Below are 22,739 nucleotides of genomic sequence, written 5' to 3' on the forward strand. Positions count from 1 at the left end.
GCATAAAACTCATTCATTCAGTCTTCTGTTTCATTATATACAGCTATGAAAGTATTGTTTCACTGCACATGCCAGTTGTGTCTTAAATTTTGTTTCTTGCATTTCAAAAGTAAATTTGTAAGTTAAAACGCCCTTCTTTGGTTTTGTCAGAAAAGGAAACATAAAGTTTGAGACTTAACGTTTTTAGTCATCAAATCAGTGTCAAACAGAATCGATGTTATGGATTCACCTCTTTATACACTGTGTGAGAATCTGGCTTTCAAGTGGTCTTGAGACTCCTAAACTTAAAATCTGAGGTAACTAACAGTATTTAGTGAACACTCTCGAAGACTTACTCGATGTATGTCATCACATCCAAAGTGCATAGATCAATGCTAATGAGGGATCACTGGATTGTCTTGTCCAGACTCGATTAAACCACTGTCATACTTCTAATCTTGTGAGTCAACTCAAACACTGGCTGTTATTCTGACTTCTATCATAGTTTCTGGATGGGTATGTTTGGAATCATGTTTAACATGGCATTACATGAAACAGCAAATACAAAAATGGCATTATGATAACGATTTATTGACATTTTTTATAATTTTTACAACAAGAATGTGCAGATTGTGTACCATGTACACTTTGTGTTCCTTGAATATTTTACAAACTCAACAAAACAAAGACATAACATTGCAGCACTTGATGATACGGCAACAGAAGCATTTGATGCTGGTGTACCTCTCACTGAAACTAGGGGTAAACTGTCAGCACTGGAATAACATACTTAGTCATGGGAGCATCGTATCAACAGGAACTTACACAATTTTGGTGTATCAATTTTTTAATTACATCTGAAAGGGGAGATCACTCTCCCAAGATCTGACCTTGCTGAAACAGTCTCCAGATCTGTTACTTTCCATGTGGTATATATACTGATTCAACTTACAAATGTCATGATTTATATCAAATATTTAGCATCTTAGACAAAACATTATTTGTCAATTGAAAATGTTGAAATAAGATACAAGTGCATCAATGCAACATCAAATATTTGAATAAGCTAAAAATGTTGGGGTGAAAAAGAGTCATGGATTAAGGATATGAACTGGTAATAAAGAAAAGATGAATTCAATGTCTGTTTGACCAGAAATATACTTCTTGTCAACAGTGACCAATGATACGCACTTCTTTAATGAGGGTGAGTGGAACGTTTACATTCTTGCTAAAATATTATCTTTTTCATACTGTTAATCTCATCTCTATTCACAAATCAGCCTGTTACAAAGCACCACTCACCTCATAATGAAGACAAGAAGTGGTCATGATTGTGCTATGTGCTATGTTCCATTATTAACTGATATGTGACAAGACTATCATGGACGGAAATATTGTTGTCGTAGAGAACAACTTGTACCCCGCTGCAATTGGAATTTGTTTTTTGTTTATTTGTGATGATACAAAGTTCTAACAATGGGACCCGTGAAGGTCCCGGGGTAGAATAGGCCTTCAGCAACCCATGCTTGCCATAAAAGGTGACTATGCTTGTCGTAAGAGGCGACTAACGGGATCGGGTGGTCAGGCTCACTGACTTGGTTGACACATGTCATCGGTTCCCCATTGCGCAGATCGATGCTCATGTTGTTGATCACTGGATTGTCTGGTCCAGACTCGATTATTTACAGACCGTCGCCATATAGCTGGAATATTGCTAAGTGCGACGTAAAACTAAACTCACTCACTCACTCTAACAATGGAGTAACTGGTTCAGGTTTATCTGGATTATGTCAATACTGCTGAACAGGACTTGAATCCCTTTACACAAGAAAACAAAAAAACATAAACATTAGGATATTATAAGATTATTAGGATTAATGACATAAATAATATTTGTAAACAAGTTTGGATCAGCTGAGACTGAACTTGGTCTGTGTAATGAGGTACTCAGTATGATCTGTATGAAGAGGGTATCATTAAAGAAGGCTGCTCTGCTCTCAACAGAATCTGTACCTGTTAAAAAGCCTTGTTTTATTTAACATTTGTATATTCAATAAGACATTAAACCAGGTCCATATGTTAGGGTATCTAACAGAATTTCTATTTGTAATATGGTCTGTATTTAACAGGTCTTATCCAACAGTCTATATATTTAGTAGGCTATATAAGGCTTAGAACAGGGTCAATATTTTCCAGTGTCTGTATTTGAAAGGGTCTGTATATAACAGGGTATATATGTAAATGGGTTATCAGATGTAAAACACCTGTGTATGAAATAAAAGTAAAGAAATTTTGTAAATCCCCTGAGTATAATGTATGCTTCCTCAGGAAATAATTGAGAGCTTGTGTTAAAAGTTTTAGCATACTTTCCAAACTAACAATGTAGCAATGTAAGGTTCAGTCATATTTTCAAAGGTAGAATGGGCATGCGAACCATTTCATAAATACTGTAGTGTATACTCTGTAACTAGTATTTCTTCTGAATGATATAACAGTGAAAGGTATGTAATTTCCACACAAAACTCTCCAAAATTTATCCTGCTGTATGCACAGCAAAATTACGCATTCTGAAGACTACATATTCTGGTATGAGCTGTATTTGACAATGTATCAATGCATACAGAGGTTGTCACACTTAAAACCAGAACAATCTGTCTACATGGAACTGGCATGAAAACCTCTGACACAGCCCCCAAGGTGGAACAGCAGTAAAATTGGATCGATGACTAACATGTTTTGCAATAATTATGTTGCTATGGAAACTTGGAAAAGGAAGTCAAATGTCCAATGTTTGGAGTGAGTAAGTGAGTTTAATTTTATGCCGCACTCAGCAATATTCCAGCCATATGGCGTCGGTCTGTAAATAATCGAGTCTGGACCAGACAATCCAGTGATCAACAGCATGAACATCGATCTGCGGAATTTGGAACCGATGACATGTGCTAACTAAGTCAGCGAGGCTAACCACCCAATCGCGTTTGTCACCTCTTACGACAAGCAGAGTCACCTTTTATGGCAATCAAATGTTTGGAATATATGGATACTGTTCAATGCTCTTTTTGAAGGATGCATGTGACATGAAGACACTGAACAGTGTCCATAAAGGACAATAACGTATGTAGGAGTCAGTTGTACAATATTGCAAAGTTATTATGCAAGAAGAATAACAAGCATGGTATTCCTAAATGAATCAAAGTTAAAAAACACAAATAATTATATTAATAATATAATAATTATATTATAAGGACAGCAACATTATCAACACAAATGAAGGCAGTTTCAAACTGGCTCACCACTTATGAACTATGAGGAACAATATACAGGTGACATCTTGTTTGGACCAAAAGCTTTGCTTTTAATGAAGAACACATTTAGCAAATATTCCAGCTAAACAGCAGTCTTGAAATCAGAAATGAAATAAACCAAGAACAGAGCCTAGTTTAAAGTTAGTACAGATTGTTTAAAGTTCATGGTCATCTGTAACCAAATTAAACGCATGACAGATACTTCAAAGGTCAAGGACACCTGCAACACCTGACTTAAACTGAACACAGATTGTTTAGGTGATCTCTAAAACATAACTAAAGACATCTGGTCTATTTGTTTCTTGAAAATGGCAATTATTCCATCAAATTGAGCAATTCAGTATATTGGTCCCATGTGCCCTTCATGCACTCACTTGTAATATGTACACAAATATTATTTGTTACAAGAAATAAATATCTTTACATCACATATATTATTTACATATAAATATTGAAAATTGTCATGTTCATAGCATTTGCATGTAAATTATTCGAAGATAAATAGAAATACATGTATAGACCATCATGCTTGTGAATTCTCTCATCGCACCAGATGACTCCTCAAAATATGCCTGAAATGGCAAATATGAAGTCACTTTTCTTCAGTTGGAACCAGACAGTTTCACATGTCAGAATCAACTAAACCACTGTCAGTGAAACAGGATGTTACAGAATGCAGTTCAGCCGCCATATCAGTCAACAAGAATACAACTTTATGGTTTTATATGGTCTGTTTGGCTCAAAAGAGGATTGATGAATTGCAGTCTAATAAACACAACATACTCAATGAAACTCTGATCATGATCAAAACATCATACCAACTCTGTAAGGTTTTGGAGAATTTTTTTCCTCATAACAAAAAAGTTGTTTAACAAACTATCATTGAAATATTGACACAGTTCCCTGTTTATTACGAGGGAGGAGTGCAGAGAAAGGTACAACTAGGTATGTTGACGTTAGTTGATACCTCTGAGCAAACCTATATCAGCTATTTTTATAGAATTCATGCTATGGAAAGGTGAGATATATGGTCACCTAACATGCCTTTGTTAAATATGAATGATTACTTGATTAGGATTCACTAATCAAATTATAAGTCATACTTCCTGTTTTGTTAAACTAGGAATGACTTAACAACATTTACTTACAGTCTTTGAATGGCATTTAGAAACGTTACACATAAAGGTAGGGATTGGTGAGTGTTGATATGCAGTCTATATGTGTATCATTTCTAAGTGTCATTCAAACACTCAAAGTAAATGTTGTCGAGTGATTCAAAACAGGAAGTCTGAGTTTGGCCTGAAACCTAATCATTCCTCAACTTTCTAGGATCTGATTGTGAAAGACTGTTTTTCTTTCCTCTTTCATTAAATTCTCCTCACAGTGCTAACAACTTAACACTAAATTAAATCACTTTGGCTACAAAATGCATTTTCATAATGAGACAAGTGAACTAAAGTGGCAGTGAAATAATGAACACAACAAGTTGTCTTGTAACTAGTATCTTTCACACACGTTGTACTATGACAAATTTCTATATCTGCAGTTTACTTGTTCATTCATAAGATCACATAACTAAGGAAAACATGATGAAAATGCAAAATAAATTTAAGCAGTGAATTCATGAAAGTTGTTATTTCAATAATACTTGGTATTGAAAACACAATAGTGGATACTAACAGCAATTATCAAAATCCCAACCTTGTCTTTCGTGGAGTGCTTCATTGTTTGGAAATGTTATCATTCACTCTTAGCAGGTTTTCATGACATATTATTTAAAGTGTATACTGAGAGATGGTGAGTGCTTGTGTTGTCCACATCAGTGACTGAACAAGGCTGGTTTGACTCCACCTTGAATAGTATTTTGTAACACATGTGTAGCACTGTGTCAAACTGACAACAACAAAAGGCAAGAGCACCACTATGGTCCTAACAAACCCAGAAGCATTATCAGTCTGGATTTGAATCCAGGAGTTCGGTCACAGCAAACTGCACCCCTCAGGCGTCTGAGTCCTCCATGCTCCCATCATTGTATTGTAGGAAGCAGACACTGCTCTGCCAGTATTTGTAGTTTCAAAATCCCACCTGACAAATCTTTTCTAGGAGTTTACTATTCAAGTCTAGACTGTTTAAGGAAATCATTTCAAACATTTTTGTGTTCAACAGACAGTTGAGGACAGGTTCACTCATCTGTCCACTTTCCATGTATGTCCAAAAGTCAAAGTTGGACAAATCATCTGTATTAATATTTCTCTTCAGGTGCAGATCAGGATTTGAAAATGATCATGGTTTGGACATGGTGACATGGCTGAGGGCTTAGTTGAAACATCACCCTCATCTGGATCTGCCATTTCTCCTTGGCTTGTGACATGATCTCTAAGCAAAATGCTTATTTATGCTAGGAACCTTAAAAGATTCTTGTTTGAAGAGTGTGTTGTTGAAAGTGTCTGTCTGTCTTGTGATGAAACATAATGCTGATGATCTTGATGTTGAACTGTCTCCTGCTATGAATGTCCACAGATCTGGCTGATCATTATCTCAGAGTATACAGCATTTATCTCCCCTTCAACATGATACACAGTCTGTGAGGACTCTGTGTTGGAGGATGAAAGGCTATGTTTAGATCCAATGGCACTGGACGGGTTATAACTGGTTTTTGTCATGGACACCTGAAAAGGAGACACACTTGGATCAGTAATGCATTATCACTCAGTAATGCATTATCATTGAGAGGAGAAGATGAACAGTAAACCAGCTAATAAGTGAATGACAAATGCAACTTTTTTAAAGCTTTTTAATTCTTGTCATTGATGTCTCCTTGCTAGTGCTGTAATAATGCATCAAACTATTGAAGGGTTGTAATTGTTGAGTCTCTGATAGCAATTAATTAATTGAGGACAGTAATGGTAGGAATGAAAAACTATCTATACATCGATGGTATGTGTGACAATCGCCAGTTATGTAACTGACGTCCGTTGATAGATGTGCAGTGCTAAATACAGGACGTACCAGACTCATTAGCTCATCATGCTCTAGCTCTAGGTTTTATTGTCGACATGGTACAATTTGTAAGTTGTGTGGTCTTGTGCATAGAACCCAAGTAACAAATTAGTAAAGTTGATCAATGCTGGTCACCAAGTGTCCTTTGATGGGTGACATGTTTGGCAGCTTGACTCCTGAGAGTTTTAAGGACTTCTGTCCTATCCCACTATGAAGCATACATGACACATGTGGTCTCACCCAAGGCGAAAAAGTGAATGGGTACCCGGTAGGATGAGTCATATATATATGGCTGTAAACCATCTAGCATTTCACAGGCAGCTTGGGTTGCCTTGCACAAGCAAATACAGGTGCTTCATAAATGACCATTACTACCATGATTATTATTATTTCCTCTTTTCAGGCTCTTGTTTACTTACTCTGTGGAAATGGCAAGCACATTTTCCTTGCAGGAAGTCTTTGTATCTGGCCATGGTCATGTTGAACGTGTCAACGATACTGAAGCCACTCTGTCTGGCATATTTCAGTGTGGCCTGGTTGTGAGACAGGAACCGCAGCTGTTCTTTCTGATAAAGAATTATTGAAACCTAAACAATGCCCCTTTCAGATGTTCGGATGATATATTTATTTCAAAATAATATCATAAGCATATAATGCTTTATAAAGATAGGAATAAGTATCAGTAAACACTATAAAATGGGCAAATAAATTCATAATCTTCTTTATAATGAATACATTTACACAATTTACTATTATTGTGACAGGCAATGGATCAGTATAAGTCTCAGCTAGTATAAATGTTTTCTGTAGTATAAAAGCTGCCTGCAAGGCTTTGGCGGCACAGTACCATCTGAAGCACTGCTGGGCAAACACTGACAAAAAACATGTTACCAGTCTAAGGAGACACTGCTTGTAAACATATGCCTCAGCACAGCATAGGGGAAAAAAACTTGAATCTCTCAGGCATTAATTTTCTATCTTCCCCCTGTGGCCGTTGTACAACTGTACAACCGTCGCATGCCACCATATAACATACATTTGAAACCTATCCTTTGTGATGAAAATTGTACAAGTTGTACGTGATTAGTAATATAAAAGTTGACAACATAATGTTCAATAACAGTGGACAGTATACCTGTGACAGACAGTGGATACCACTGACCGGCTGATGGAAGCCAGCTCCCAGACCTTTGACCACAAGCTGGATCCCAGTCAGGCCCTCCCTGGAACAGGAAGTGCTGTGTTACCACAAAAACTGTAGTAATACCATGGCAATGATTGCAGGATCATTTTGGGTACCAATCTTTAATCCATTACACTTGGATGAAAGAAAAGGACAATATCTCAATCTTCTTGGTTTTGTATGTTGGTCTGACCGCTGGGTTTTGGAAGGAATGTCAGTGGACAAAGCCATGGAAAAATGATGTTCAAATATGATCAAGTGTAAAATTACCCTCCTAGAAAAACACTACAATATACTTAACTGCAAAAGAAATGCCACTCTGTTTTTTTTGGGTCAAGTTCTTAAACAGAAGACATAAACATGAACGCTTACTATTATGAGATTTCATTTATTCAAAACTTGCATTACCTTTGCTGTTCTGTTTACCATACACAAATGTTTCCAATGCAACCATTTGTCACAGAAATTCACGAATATATTTTAACACTGCATCCTGTTTTGAAATCTAGATTTTCAAAGGGAGGGAACTGAGTTACCTCTGAAGTGCCTTGATGACCACATCTATATGGTGTTTGGCCAACCAGTGAACACCTCCAATTACCAGCACTGTCTTTGTGCTGTTCTCTAGGGGACTGTTTCTGCAACAAAAGAATCATTTCAACAAATATCATACTGGGCAACTAAAAACAGAAAATATGCCAGTGAAGGGCACAAGATAGATAGAATGAAAGAATGAATATAGATTGCAACGGATAATTATGGTTATAGGACAAATAAAGCTTTCATTAGAAGTGAATATTGTGTCTGTTTTTAGGTGATAGCACAACAAATGACTTCACATTTATTCTTGTCTTTGGTGTAACATGTAAAATAAAACGAAACATTAGGGTACCCCACTGGCCCTAATAATGAGAAAAACAACATTTGGTGGTTAATCTCCATGCCCTCCGGTATTATCATGGTGGGGACACCTGAAACTGGATTCACACATTGTATGCATGTGGGTAGCGAACACGGATCTTCAGTGTGACACGTAAAGTCCACTACTCTACCCCACTACCCATATCCTTTGTGATGCGAGTAAAACAATGTTTTATGCTGCAGGCAGTATTAATACAGCAAGTCATGAGCACAAGATAATCTAAACAGGACAACTAGTGACTAAAAGCATGAGCCCCAATCCGCACCATCAAAGAGCGAAAGCACCAAATCTATTCATTAAATCCACTTAATGAAGTGGTCGTCATAGGAGATCAGACGTACCTTAGATTTGCCACAACAATCTTATTTTGTGAAACTTAATATTCTAGTTGACCAAGGCAGAATGAGTGAACAATCAAACTTCCATGAAGGGAATCGAACCTGGACTTCATATGTAAAAAGCAAATGCCTTAACCACTGGATGACTACATCGCAATCAGTGTACACTGAGTGAGTTCAGTTTTATGCTGCACTCAGCAATATTCCAGCTATATTACTGCAGTCTGTACATGAATCAGACAATTCAGTGATCAAAAGCATGAGCATTGAACTATGCAACTGAGATACAATGGCATGTGAGAACGAAGTCAAAGAGTTTGTTTTCCCAATCCTGTAACTCACTTCTTACAACAAACATGGGTTACTGAAGATCAATTCTAACCTTGATCTTCATGGGTCAGGAGTATACTGAACTGCACCTACTTCTTAATAAGTCGCAAAAGAGCTTTGTCAAAAACTGGTCTGTGTTCAGTTGGCAGCCAGAACTGTGGGTAGTAGGCGAAGCTGAAGGTTGTTGTGTTGTTGTTGAGGTTGTTGTAGACCTTCAAGTGATGCGTCTTGTCCCACTCCAACAACGTGTTGTTCACTCTCTCCGAGATGTAGTGCATGATGCCACGGTTGGTGGAGTCACCGATGAATAAAACCTGGATAACATCACATAGGAACTTGTTATCCATCAATACACTATGCCTTTCAGAGAGTGAGCGGGCAAGGTTGGTCTTATGCTGAATTCAGCATTATTCCATCAATATCACAGCAGGGGACATGAGAAATGAGTCTCACACAGTTTTAACCATGTGGGGAATAAAACCCCCTTTCAGCATGATGAGCAAACTCTTTAACCACAAGGCTACCCCATCACTCATCAATGCCTTTCAGAGAGTCATCAGCTATGGCATGTTATATTTATGATTTAAATAAGCTTATTGAGTGGGTTAGATCACAGACTTGTATGCTGGCAATATGATGTCTCAATTTGAGAGTGTAGGTTTGAATCCTCTATGGGATCAAGCCAACAAAAGTACTCAAATTTGTAGAGATTCATCACTACATACCTGTTTTTAAATACTTTACATTCCCTCATCACCAGTCAATACAAAACGGACAAACTACATTGATGAAGAAACCTTTCATATACACAACAAACTGAAGTACAGACAATATACCCAGTGGATGAATTGGTCTTATCACAGTTTCTGACAGTTATTTCAGATATACCCGGAAAATGTAACACAGTCAGAAGTCAGGATTTTGTGTACTATTTTAAAAGTGCTGAGCAGCAACATCTCTGAAAATCTGGGATTTGAACCCCTAAATGACAGATCCTAGAAACCAAGGGAAATAACTCTGCATTGCTTGTACAACACCTTAGACCAATGAATTAAAGTGTATCAGGCCCTCTCCTGAGTAGTCAATACCTACATGCTTGTCTTAACTATGATATACTTTTAACAGTGGTCACAAATTATATATGAACAAAAGAATTGTATAAACGGTTTGTCCAAATTATTAATAACATTATTTTACAACATTTCATAATTTATTAACAAGTTACCTGCTTTCCAAAAGTATACATACCTTTTTACCAGAAAAACACTGCTGTACTTTCCCTCTTGGTAACCATTTATAAGAACAAGTATCTGGTTGCCATAGTGCCTGTTTCCAATAGCAACTGGGACTATCATTGCAGTCCGTGCAGGGTACATACCACTGACCTGCAAAATTGGAAATCACCAATTAGGGAAAACATATTCACAAGACATTAAAAGCCCAAACTGGATTTCTTAGAGTGTATATTGTATACTACTGACAGAAAATAAGGGAACCAAGAAATTGAATGTAGATGACTTTGACTGTGACAGGGTCCGTTATCGTGGCGTATCTCCCAAACGCAACATCCAATGACAATGGAATTTCGCATAATGCATGCCCAGCACGTGCTACACGTGCATACAGAAGTTAACTCCTGTAAATGTACTGGAGAAGTCGCAATCACTAATGCAATAGAGATTGACACTTACTGACAGAAATGCCTCCGAGGCAGTATCTTGGTGAAGCAACAAAATGGAGAATTGTGGGGATGATAGAGGGGGGGACATCATTATGTGAAGTTGCCCGGCAGATGGGTAAATCAAAAAGTGTAATTTCATGCCTGTGGGATAAGTACCGTCAAACGGGTGGGGTTACAACAAGACCTGGTCGTGGTAGACCAAAATCAACGACACCACGACAGGATCGTCTCATTACGTTAATTGCTCTACACGATAGGTTTAAATTGGCCCCTGCCATCAATAGAGAATTCCGCACACTCACTGGAAGACGCATTTCAACCTCAACCGTTAAAAACCGACTCTATCAAGCTTGTCTGAAAGCAAGACGGCCTTTTAAGGGTGTCACCCTTTCAGCTCACCATAAGCGCCAAAGATTGGCATGGGCTAGGCAGCATTAGGGACAGGCTATGCGTCACTGGCGTTACACCATGTTCTCTGATGAGTCAAGGTTTTGCCTACGATTCACAGATGGCAGAAAACATTGTTGGCGTCGGAGCGGGGAGCAATATGCCAGAGCAGCAATTCTTGACCATGATCGATATGTAGGTGGTATTGTCATGATGTGGGGTGGGATTACACATGACAGACGATCAGATTTGGTCATCATTAACGGAGCCATGACTGGTCAGCGATATGTTGACCAAATATTGCGTCCTGTTGTGGCTCCATTGGCTAGAGTTATTGGCCGAAATTTTGTATTCCAAGATGATAATGCCAGACCACATCGGACCCGAATTGTCTCCGCTTATCTCCGACAAGAAGGTATCCAGACATTGGACTGGCCCTCTAAGTCCCCAGACCTGTCCCCAATTGAACATCTCTGGGACGTTCTTGGTCGAAGGGTGTATGCCAGGGGCCCAGGACCCGCCAACCTGGCCCAGCTTGGTGCAGCTCTCCAAGAGGAATGGTGGGCAATACAACGGGCAACCATCCGGAAATTGAATACCAGCATGCCATCAAGGTGAAGTGAATGTGTTGCCCAACATGGTGGACACACCAGATATTGAACTTGATGCCTAGAATTGATTTAGTGAATATTTAAAGCAGTTTCAAATTTGCTATTATTTCATTAGTTCCCTTATTTCTTGTCGGTAGTATATAACAACACATTCAGGAAAGAACCTATTCGAAATAACCTAGTGGAGATTGATATTAATCTGTTATCAAATGCAGAGAAACATCTGGTAAGATTTTTCAACTAGAGTCAACAACATAAAATCTTCTGGAATCTATTCAAACAAATCTATTTATACCTTCTACAGCTGTTGAGTTTGCCTGTCTGACTGATTGTTGTTTAATGCCACACTTAACATAAGCATTGACCTATGTAAAATATTTAAGATATGATAATTAATTAATCAATCAAATTAGGCCTGACCACCCAGTCTGAAAACCCAGTCTGAAAACCAAAGGTGCGAAAGAAGGAAAGAGAATCACAGGTAAGAAACATGATGTTATATTTACCATGGTCCTCAGATAACAAAGATGCACAACAATATCACTATTCTATAGGTGTGTGTACCTTTCACGTCTCCTTCTTGGCACTGCGGCAGTGACATCATCTTCTCCACGAACCGGGCCCAGTTCCTTTCCTGGTACATTGGCTTCAGACCACAGGATGATGTCTTAAGGAATCGCAGAGAGCAATCCTGAAACAGATGAGAAAATAGTCAGTGTACAAACCCTGGATGGTAGTAGCTGGTGTGACAGTATCCTCATTCATGGGTGGTTTACAATAGAAAATGAAATCCAATTACTGATCTGTTAGTTATTCAATCATGTTTAGTAAATATTATCTTTATTCTCCTCATAAATTACCTGGGAATGTGTGTGTTTACATTTCTGCTGAATTCGTGTTGGAATAAAAGAATTGGTTTTGATGGAAAAACTGTCTGTATAGTATATTAGAATGCATACTTGATTGTGGTTGCAAAACTACCCACCTGAGTGAGACTACAGACTTGGTGAAAGTTGAACACCTACCTGTGTGAGACTACAGACTTGGTGGAGGTTGAACACCTACCTGTGTGAGACTACAGACTTGGTAGAGAGTGAACACCTACCTGTGTGAGACTGCAGACTTGGTGTGGCAGGCCAGGTAGGAATGAAGCCTGCTGGTAGTCTGGTCCCTGCCTCTCTATGATGAGGGTGTATGTGTTGAGCACCCAGGCGTCAGCATGACTCATGTCCACCACATAAATACTGATCCGGTTCTCCCCTATACCCAGTATGACGTTCGCCTCCCTGGTTGGAAGAAATCACAAACAGATCCGGTAAATGTTCACCGATCAAAACCTACAATTGTGGGAATGAATAATAGTTTCCTGCGGTTTCTAGATTTGATTTCACCATACCCATGAATGAAGGTTTTATCATTGTGGTAAACATCTGAGACTTAATTTGGGATCTTCTCCCATTCTGACATGACAAAACTGGAATACTGGAATAACCAAAACAGCATAAAACTCACTCACTCACTCACTCATTAACAACTAGTCTCTGAAATGAACATATTTTACAGCTAAAAAGTAAGTTCATAAGTGAAAAAAAACAAAATATAATTGACACTTTCTTCATTTTAGACTTACAAAAATGAAACATATAACCTTATGGATGACAACTTCTTATTTATTGCATAGAGCAATGTTTCAGTGCAGGTTCCTACATTGTTATCAAGCTAAGAGTGAATACAAAGTGAAAAACAGTGGATTAACATTAACAACTTATAACTGAATTACAACTGACACAGTATAGGGAGAGGCCAGTGGGAGACAAGGCACAACAAATGAGAATGGTGATTAAGCCAATAAACATATTGACTAAGTTGTAATAACAAGCATTTCTGAGTCACCAACTTCTAGAATGCCGATCAAACAATTCCATTTTAGACTTGCCACATTTTCTAGACTTGCATGGGCTTTCTTGGATATATTTGCTACTGGGTCTGTGTGATAGACTAGCTCACTTATTATAAAGGCTGTTAATCAAGATACAAATATTAAGTATGCTTATATGCAATAATTTTTACAAACTGGATGGTGCAGGCATAGTTATTGTCTCATGAAAGACAAATGTATTCTTGATCTTAAATAGTGTGCTCAAACTATACTTTGCAAAAGTAAATCAAAAATAAAAAGGTACTATTTTTTGTTCTAAAAAAAATATATTTTGACAGGAACTTTACTTTCATGAGCTGTTCCCTCAAAACTCTGAATGAATATTCTAGCCTTTTATGAAAAAGACCTAAAATTGGAACATCTTGACTTTTTCATACCTATCTCAATTAACTGAATGCATTTAACTCATCCAAACCGCCCTTGTTACTTTACATCTTGGAGTAAACCAAGTGAGATTTTCTGATATGTTCTGGAATATAAATCTTCTTTTGGGAGGAAACGTCTTCATAAGAAAACAAATGTTACAACTTACTGACCTTTAAAATGTGGAAGAAATCACCAAGAAATCAAGCAATTCCTACTTCACGTGCAGCCACAGCCATCACACTCACTCACCTGTTGTTTCCGTGCTTATCCTCCAGACGGGCCTGAGATGAGCAGCTCTTGGCAAATGCCCATACAGTGATGAGAAGCAAGTCGTACTCTACCACTGCCCTGTACTCCGAAGTCAAGGGAGAGAACTCTGGTGTAAGGTCTATCGAAGGCTTTGTTATGATGTTGATTAAGTACGGCATACTGGCAGGATCTACAAAATAGAGAAGTGAATAAGTGGTGTCCATTCTCATAAGAATAGCAATTACAATATTACTGACAGCAATGATAATAAGAGGTTTTTTGTTAGGATCATCTAACCCATGCTGACTCACTATAACTCATGCTGATTCTCTACTGCTTCATCTAATCCATGCTGATTCTCCACTGCTTCATCTAACCCATGCTGATTCTCCACTGCTTCATCTAACCCATGCTGATTCTCCACTGCTTCATCTAACCCATGCTGATTCTCCACTGCTTCATCTAACCCATGCTGATTCTCCACTGCTTCATCTAACCCATGCTGATTCTCTACTGCTTCATCTAACCCATGCTGATTCTCTACTGCTTCATCTAACCCATGCTGATTCTCCACTGCTTCATCTAACCCATGCTGATTCTCCACTGCTTCATCTAACCCATGCTGATTCTCCACTGCTTCATCTAACCCATGCTGATTCTCCACTGCTTCATCTAACCCATGCTGATTCTCTACTGCTTCATCTAACCCATGCTGATTCTCCACTGCTTCATCTAACCCATGCTGATTCTCCACTGCTTCATCTAACCCATGCTGATTCTCCACTGCTTCATCTAACCCATGCTGATTCTCCACTGCTTCATCTAACCCATGCTGATTCTCTACTGCTTCATCTAACCCATGCTGATTCTCCACTGCTTCATCTAACCCATGCTGATTCTCCACTGCTTCATCTAACCCATGCTGATTCTCCACTGCTTCATCTAACCCATGCTGATTCTCCACTGCTTCATCTAACCCATGCTGATTCTCCACTGCTTCATCTAACCCATGCTGATTCTCCACTGCTTCATCTAACCCATGCTGATTCTCTACTGCTTCATCTAACCCATGCTGATTCTCCACTGCTTCATCTAACCCATGCTGATTCTCTACTGCTTCATCTAACCCATGCTGATTCTCCACTGCTTCATCTAACCCATGCTGATTCTCCACTGCTTCATCTAACCCATGCTGATTCTCCACTGCTTCATCTAACCCATGCTGATTCTCCACTGCTTCATCTAACCCATGCTGATTCTCTACTGCTTCATCTAACCCATGCTGATTCTCCACTGCTTCATCTAACCCATGCTGATTCTCCACTGCTTCATCTAACCCATGCTGATTCTCTACTGCTTCATCTAACCCATGCTGATTCTCCACTGCTTCATCTAACCCATGCTGATTCTCCACTGCTTCATCTAACCCATGCTGATTCTCTACTGCTTCATCTAACCCATGCTGATTCTCCACTGCTTCATCTAACCCATGCTGATTCTCTACTGCTTCATCTAACCCATGCTGATTCTCTACTGCTTCATCTAACCCATGCTGATTCTCCACTGCTTCATCTAACCCATGCTGATTCTCTACTGCTTCATCTAAACCATGCTGATTCTCCACTGCTTCATCTAACCCATGCTGATTCTCTACTGCTTCATCTAACCCATGCTGATTCTCCACTGCTTCATCTAACCCATGCTGATTCTCCACTGCTTCATCTAACCCATGCTGATTCTCCACTGCTTCATCTAACCCATGCTGATTCTCCACTGCTTCATCTAACCCATGCTGATTCTCTACTGCTTCATCTAACCCATGCTGATTCTCCACTGCTTCATCTAACCCATGCTGATTCTCTACTGCTTCATCTAACCCATGCTGATTCTCCACTGCTTCATCTAACCCATGCTGATTCTCCACTGCTTCATCTAACCCATGCTGATTCTCCACTGCTTCATCTAACCCATGCTGATTCTCTACTGCTTCATCTAACCCATGCTGATTCTCCACTGCTTCATCTAACCCATGCTGATTCTCTACTGCTTCATCTAACCCATGCTGATTCTCCACTGCTTCATCTAACCCATGCTGATTCTCTACTGCTTCATCTAACCCATGCTGATTCTCCACTGCTTCATCTAACCCATGCTGATTCTCCACTGCTTCATCTAACCCATGCTGATTCTCCACTGCTTCATCTAACCCATGCTGATTCTCCACTGCTTCATCTAACCCATGCTGATTCTCCACTGCTTCATCTAACCCATGCTGATTCTCCACTGCTTCATCTAACCCATGCTGATTCTCAACTGCTTCATCTAACCCATGCTGATTCTCTACTGCTTCATCTAACCCATGCTGATTCTCTACTGCTTCATCTAACCCATGCTGATTCTCCACTGCTTCATCTAACCCATGCTGATTCTCCACTGCTTCATCTAACCCATGCTGATTCTCCACTGCTTCATCTAACCCATGCTGATTCTCTACTGCTTCATCTAACCCATGCTGATTCTCCACTGCTTCATCTAACCCATGCTGATTCTCCACTGCTTCATCTAATCCATGCTGATTCTCCACTGCTTCATCTAACCCATGCTGATTCTCTACTGCTTCATCTAACCCATGCTGATTCTCCACTGCTTCATCTAACCCATGCTGATTCTCCACTGCTTCATCTAACCCATGCTGATTCTCCACTGCTTCATCTAACCCATGCTGATTCTCTACTGCTTCATCTAACCATTCTGATTCTCTACTGCTTCATCTAATCCATGCTGATTCTCCACTGCTTCATCTAACCCATGCTGATTCTCCACTGCTTCATCTAACCCATGCTGATTCTCTACTGCTTCATCTAACCATTCTGATTCTCTACTGCTTCATCTAACCCATGCTGATTCTCCACTGCTTCATCTAACCCATGCTGATTCTCCACTGCTTCATCTAACCATTCTGATTCTCTACTGCTTCATCTAACCCATGCTGATTCTCTACTGCTTCATCTAACCCATGCTGATTCTCCACTGCTTCATCTAACCCATGCTGATTCTCCACTGCTTCATCTAACCCATGCTGATTCTCCACTGCTTCATCTAACCCATGCTGATTCTCCACTGCTTCATCTAACCCATGCTGATTCTCCACTGCTTCATCTAACCCATGCTGATTCTCTACTGCTTCATCTAACCCATGCTGATTCTCTACTGCTTCATCTAATCCATGCTGATTCTCCACTGCTTCATCTAACCCATGCTGATTCTCTACTGCTTCATCTAACCCATGCTGATTCTCCACTGCTTCATCTAACCCATGCTGATTCTCCACTGCTTCATCTAACCCATGCTGATTCTCCACTGCTTCATCTAACCCATGCTGATTCTCCACTGCTTCATCTAACCCATGCTGATTCTCTACTGCTTCATCTAACCCATGCTGATTCTCTACTGCTTCATCTAATCAATGCTGATTCTCTACTGCTTCATCTAACCCATGCTGCTTCTCCACTGCTTCATCTAACCCATGCTGATTCTCCACTGCTTCATCTAACCCATGCTGATTCTCCACTGCTTCATCTAACCCATGCTGATTCTCCACTGCTTCATCTAACCCATGCTGCTTCTCTACTGCTTCATCTAACCCATGCTGATTCTCCACTGCTTCATCTAACCCATGCTGATTCTCTACTGCTAGATGTTTTTGTAGTCCCATTAATATCTCAGTGAACTGGACTAAATTTTGTTTTGCATGTAATAAATATCAGCGCCTTGTGTACAGCTGTGACTGATACATGTGTCTGTGTGTCTCTGTCTGTGCATGTCTCTCTCTCTCTCTCTCTCTCTCTGTCAGTCTGTGTCTTTGTGTGTGCCTGTGTGTCTGTCTGTGTGTCTGTATTTGTGGGTGTGGGTGTGTCTGTTTGTACATGTGTGTGTCTGTGTCTGAGTGAATACCATGCACATACTCTAAAACTAACAATATTGAGAACCCCCTGTATCTCATCAGAGTTATGAACAAATCAGTGAGTGATTGAGTGATTGAATGATTGAGTGATTGAGTGAGTAAATGGGTGAGTAAATGGGTGAGTAAGATGGTGAGTGTGTGAGGTTTATTGCTACCTTGTCATTTCAGCAATATCCCTGTATGTCACGTGGAAGGAAAGCCCCAACTGATGCAAGCGTTATATGTTTATCACACAGACATCATTGGTATGGCGCTAACAAGTCTTGAAGCATAATTGGATCCAAATCCAGTTCCTTGATACTGAATAGCCTGCATTTTGAAAAATCAATTAAATTTTGGGTGTGATGCAAAGAGAATGAATGGTTGGTACTTACCATCATCACAGGCAATTCGGGCCTGCATCTCTGTAACATAGACATGTTTATCAGTCAGAGAATGAATTATACTCAATAATGAATTGAATTAAATCATGCCTTTATCAACTTTGAACAGATAACAGTGATACGAACATGACCGGTATAATTTCTGCAACACCCAATTTCTTCATTACATGAGGCAGTCTATTTGTACCATCATGTACCATCTGTAGAGGCAGATGTGGGATTTTGAAAATAAGTGTCGTGAGGTGAAACTGGCCTGCACTTACACAGCGATGTGTTTGCACATGTGTGAGTGGCTACATGTACTTGTCTTGCCTAATGCCGATTTTGTGGAGTTGGGACATTTATTTTTGAAACATTTAAACCATTTGGTAAAAAACAATTATTCTCCTTTTTTTCATCCCTTTTTTAATTTTTTCAAATATTTCATACATAGAATAAAGACAGCTAAATTTGGGGCACTTTTCAGCAGTTTATTATAGTATTTCCAAAACATTAATTTCACTCATAAGGTGACAGAAAAAGATGTGCATATTTTTCCAGTTATCTTATTTCTGTTCAAAGGATTAAATCTGGATTCTTTACTTTCTGTTTTTTCACATTTCAATTCAAGATTTAAAAAAGCTCAATCCTTAGTATACATACTACATGTTAAATATTCTGTTTATGGTATGCACCACAATAGTGGGATACACCTCCCTGTTCTGATTGTAAGGATTTGGATAGGATCTTGTGATGATGTGTGATTCTTCTTACCTGTGATGTTTGGACCATTAGGAGAGGATTTAGAACTGTTGATACCATCAAAGTCTCTGCAAGAGACATTGTTGACATATGAAACACCTATCACGTACATGGTATTCAAACAAATGCTACAAAATCCTAAACCACATAGAACAAGCAGTATGAACACTAAGAGAATTTTTTTAAATGTTTCTTTACAAAATAACAATTACAATACATTTTTACATAATTTAACCATAACTGTGAACAACTTATGATGTTTCTTACATGGGGACATTCATGTCGTCGTAAGCTTCAACGGAGTCTTCTTCCTCCATACTAGCGAAGTAACTCTCCAGGCTGAGAAGGTAGGAATGTAACTCCACTGTGGATGAATGCTGATTAGTGGCGCCCTCTATGTCGTCTGCCTGGTCCCCATCTTGATTGACAGCTTGTAATAAATGTGTGTATTTCACAGCAGCAGTGGATGGATAAAGCTGGAATTTAAAAGTACAATGAGTGAGTGAGTTAAGTTTTACGCTGCATCCAGCAATATTCCAGCTACATGTCTGTAAATGACCCAGTCTGGACCAGACAATCCAGTGATCCGTCTTATGAACATTGATCTATGCAAATAGGATACGATGATGTATCAACGTAGTCAGCAAGTCTGACCAGATCCCATTGTCACCTCTTGTGACAAAAATGGATTACTGACGATCAATTCTAACCTGGATCTTCATGGGTCAAACACCACATATAACAATAAGGCCTTTACCTGAAGCATTGTCTGAGTTCCTACATTGCTCTGTAGTGATATGGGTTAGATTTATCTGATGCAAGGCATTGTACCTATTTGCAATTTCTGATGATGACACGTGATATTGATTACTTGTATGTATGGTACAGACTTGATTATTTACAGGCCAATGTCATATAGTTGGAAAGCTGTATGTGGCAACATCAAACAAATAAATATTTACCATTTTTAAAAAAATATGAATTTTGGTAAAGAACAGTCAAATATTTTTAGCTTAATTCTTTCTGTCTTCTTGCTTTCATTTATTTACACAGAAATATAAACATTCAGGGTTGAAGACGTATATTCCCATCTATGTTTATTCACTTATGGAGTCATTCACTTTAAATGAAATCTCTGTTAATTATAAAGTTATGTTCCATTAAATTTTCTTAGTATTTGATGAAACTAAAAATTATAGAACCTTCTGTACCTCATCAGTTTTATGAACAAATCATGGCTGTCATGTTTAAATCTGGACTGGAATTATCACATCACTGTTGAAGTACTTATTCTCAGTTTAAAGTGCTCTGGTTAATGAATAAAAACTACAGTACAGCATCACAACTTGTATTCTCAACCCAAAGTACATTCTGAGAGTTTTTTATCATGTTTATGCCAGAACACACCTCTTGAAGTGAGCATGGAAATACACAAAATGCAACAGACACGTAAAAATTCAGATCTATGAAGCTGAGGCAATGATCCTGACCTTGATGAAGCTGCCGTGACGAAGCTGCTCACGTCTGTTGTTGAGGGAAAATATGAGGTCTCCTTTACTGAGGCAGAAGCTCTGGTCCGAATTGCACACACCCTCCTGTAGAGGATGGAGAAACAGGTAAACTGTCTTTATAGTTTTAAATACAGATTAAGAAAATCATTAGAGCAAATGTGCAAGTCATTCATATTACCAATGTTCATTGCTTCTTTACTTGTCCTAATTATTCCAACATCAGATATCATATGTATATTTCTGTTCATGTTCATCCAACGTAAATATACAAGCTACACTGAAAACAGTTTATTGTTTGATGCTTGTTCATTTTTGGGTCTTGAGCCAGAATCCATGGTGAGATGACATAGCAAATTTTGATTTTAAAGTCATGCAAGACCTTCCATTTTTCATTACTTGGTTTGTAAAAACTATTAGGCCAAAAATTCAGTGAAGCAATATTTAATAAAATAACAAATACAGAGTATTCATGAAGTGATAATAACTTTACATTAAATATAGCAATGGTCTAACAGAATGAAATTTACTTATACAAGAAGGATGAAACTTACAATATATTTGTTATGGGAAAATACAAGGAGCCAAGTCAGTTTAAACAAGATAAACTATTTTGTGTCCTTCAGTGTATGATTACACAATGTCATTTAGAAAGTGGTCAAGGCACAGAGTCTAGTATACTTTTGTTTGGTCTTGTCCTGTCTAGGATTTGAACTCAGAGTCAGGCCTCTAATCAACATCACAATCAGATGCCTTAAGCCTGCTTAGCAACTGTGGAGTGTAAAATAGGAACAAAATGCATGGATAGATGGAACCATAAGATACCATGAGAGTAAGTGATATGTGAGTACGTAAAAAAGACACATTTATGTACATACATTGTATAAATTTGTTAGTCCAAGTTCGCCCAGCCCCTTGGCAACATCCATGACAACAGTATCCTTAGCAACCAACATGGCTGCCAAATCTTCCAGTATTCTCTGTCTCACAAGGTATTCATTCAGAGAAGCCATTTTGCCTGTGTGAGTGTATGGCTTGATCTGAAATCAAATCACAAGTTGTACCTCTGCATCATGTCTCACAATCTTATTTACACTTGCAACAAACTTGTCATTAATATGGCACATTTCAGAAGGAGTACCCAAAACATGCAGGCAGTATGGTACCCTTGTGGTTCAATCATCTGCCTGTCAAATTTAAAACCCAGGTCTGAATGTGTGAAGCCAGTTTCTGGTGCCCTCCCTCCCTGCCATTATTATTGCTGGAATATTGCTAAAAGCGTGTAAAATCACACTTGCTCGTTCACTCCCCCAAACTGCTACTGCCTTCCAGATCCTGCTGACAGAGTGATGTAATTGAAATTCTGTTTCACAGAGTTTTTACAAACTCACTTACTTTTGGGAGACAATAATAATAGTGTATACCTGGAGTATGAACGGATGGAAAGAAGTGTTGAACACGGTCGCCATCTGAAGCAGTTGGAAACAGGAATGACATCTGTAAACAAACAACAAATAAACATTACCTATCATTGAGGACTGTGGCTCAACACATACTCCTAACAGTATATCATATAAGTATATAGCTGAAAAAGGAATGGTTCAGTCAGAGTGCATGTGTTTGCTGTATAATGCCATACTCAGTAATAACCAACCTTAGAAACTGTGTAAATAATCAAGTCAAGACCAGACAATCAAGTGATTGTATATCCTAAACTTCCAAACATAGAGTGGTAAAGTTATGGAATGATGACAAATTATGGAAATGTTACAAACATGCAGAAAAAAATTACCTCTTGTGAGTCAGATGCTGTGATATATATATGTTTTTTATTCTCAACAAACAAACAATAT

At 38.7% G+C, this 22,739-nt stretch overlaps 1 protein-coding gene across 1 annotated transcript in view; it reads right to left on the reverse strand.

The window, feature by feature from the left end:
- Nucleotides 1-4,565: 4,565 nt before the first annotated feature.
- LOC137296831 (cadherin-like and PC-esterase domain-containing protein 1) overlaps nucleotides 4,566-22,739 on the reverse strand; it is a 65,168-nt gene continuing 46,994 nt past the window's right edge. The window contains exons 9-23 of the mRNA XM_067828697.1: nucleotides 22,311-22,383; nucleotides 21,765-21,926; nucleotides 20,869-20,973; nucleotides 19,646-19,854; nucleotides 19,391-19,446; nucleotides 18,629-18,658; nucleotides 14,291-14,480; nucleotides 12,842-13,022; nucleotides 12,301-12,427; nucleotides 10,306-10,442; nucleotides 9,151-9,371; nucleotides 8,004-8,105; nucleotides 7,420-7,507; nucleotides 6,704-6,850; nucleotides 4,566-5,953 (exon numbers count right to left, since the gene is read on the reverse strand). Coding sequence (XP_067684798.1) covers nucleotides 5,789-5,953; nucleotides 6,704-6,850; nucleotides 7,420-7,507; nucleotides 8,004-8,105; nucleotides 9,151-9,371; nucleotides 10,306-10,442; nucleotides 12,301-12,427; nucleotides 12,842-13,022; nucleotides 14,291-14,480; nucleotides 18,629-18,658; nucleotides 19,391-19,446; nucleotides 19,646-19,854; nucleotides 20,869-20,973; nucleotides 21,765-21,926; nucleotides 22,311-22,383 — 1,993 coding nt within the window. The 3' untranslated portion in view covers nucleotides 4,566-5,788. The remainder of the gene's footprint in view (nucleotides 5,954-6,703; nucleotides 6,851-7,419; nucleotides 7,508-8,003; nucleotides 8,106-9,150; nucleotides 9,372-10,305; nucleotides 10,443-12,300; nucleotides 12,428-12,841; nucleotides 13,023-14,290; nucleotides 14,481-18,628; nucleotides 18,659-19,390; nucleotides 19,447-19,645; nucleotides 19,855-20,868; nucleotides 20,974-21,764; nucleotides 21,927-22,310; nucleotides 22,384-22,739) is intronic.

This window comes from Haliotis asinina, chromosome 9 (genome assembly GCF_037392515.1).
Source record: "Haliotis asinina isolate JCU_RB_2024 chromosome 9, JCU_Hal_asi_v2, whole genome shotgun sequence".
In the NCBI taxonomy this organism is placed as follows: domain Eukaryota; kingdom Metazoa; phylum Mollusca; class Gastropoda; order Lepetellida; family Haliotidae; genus Haliotis; species Haliotis asinina.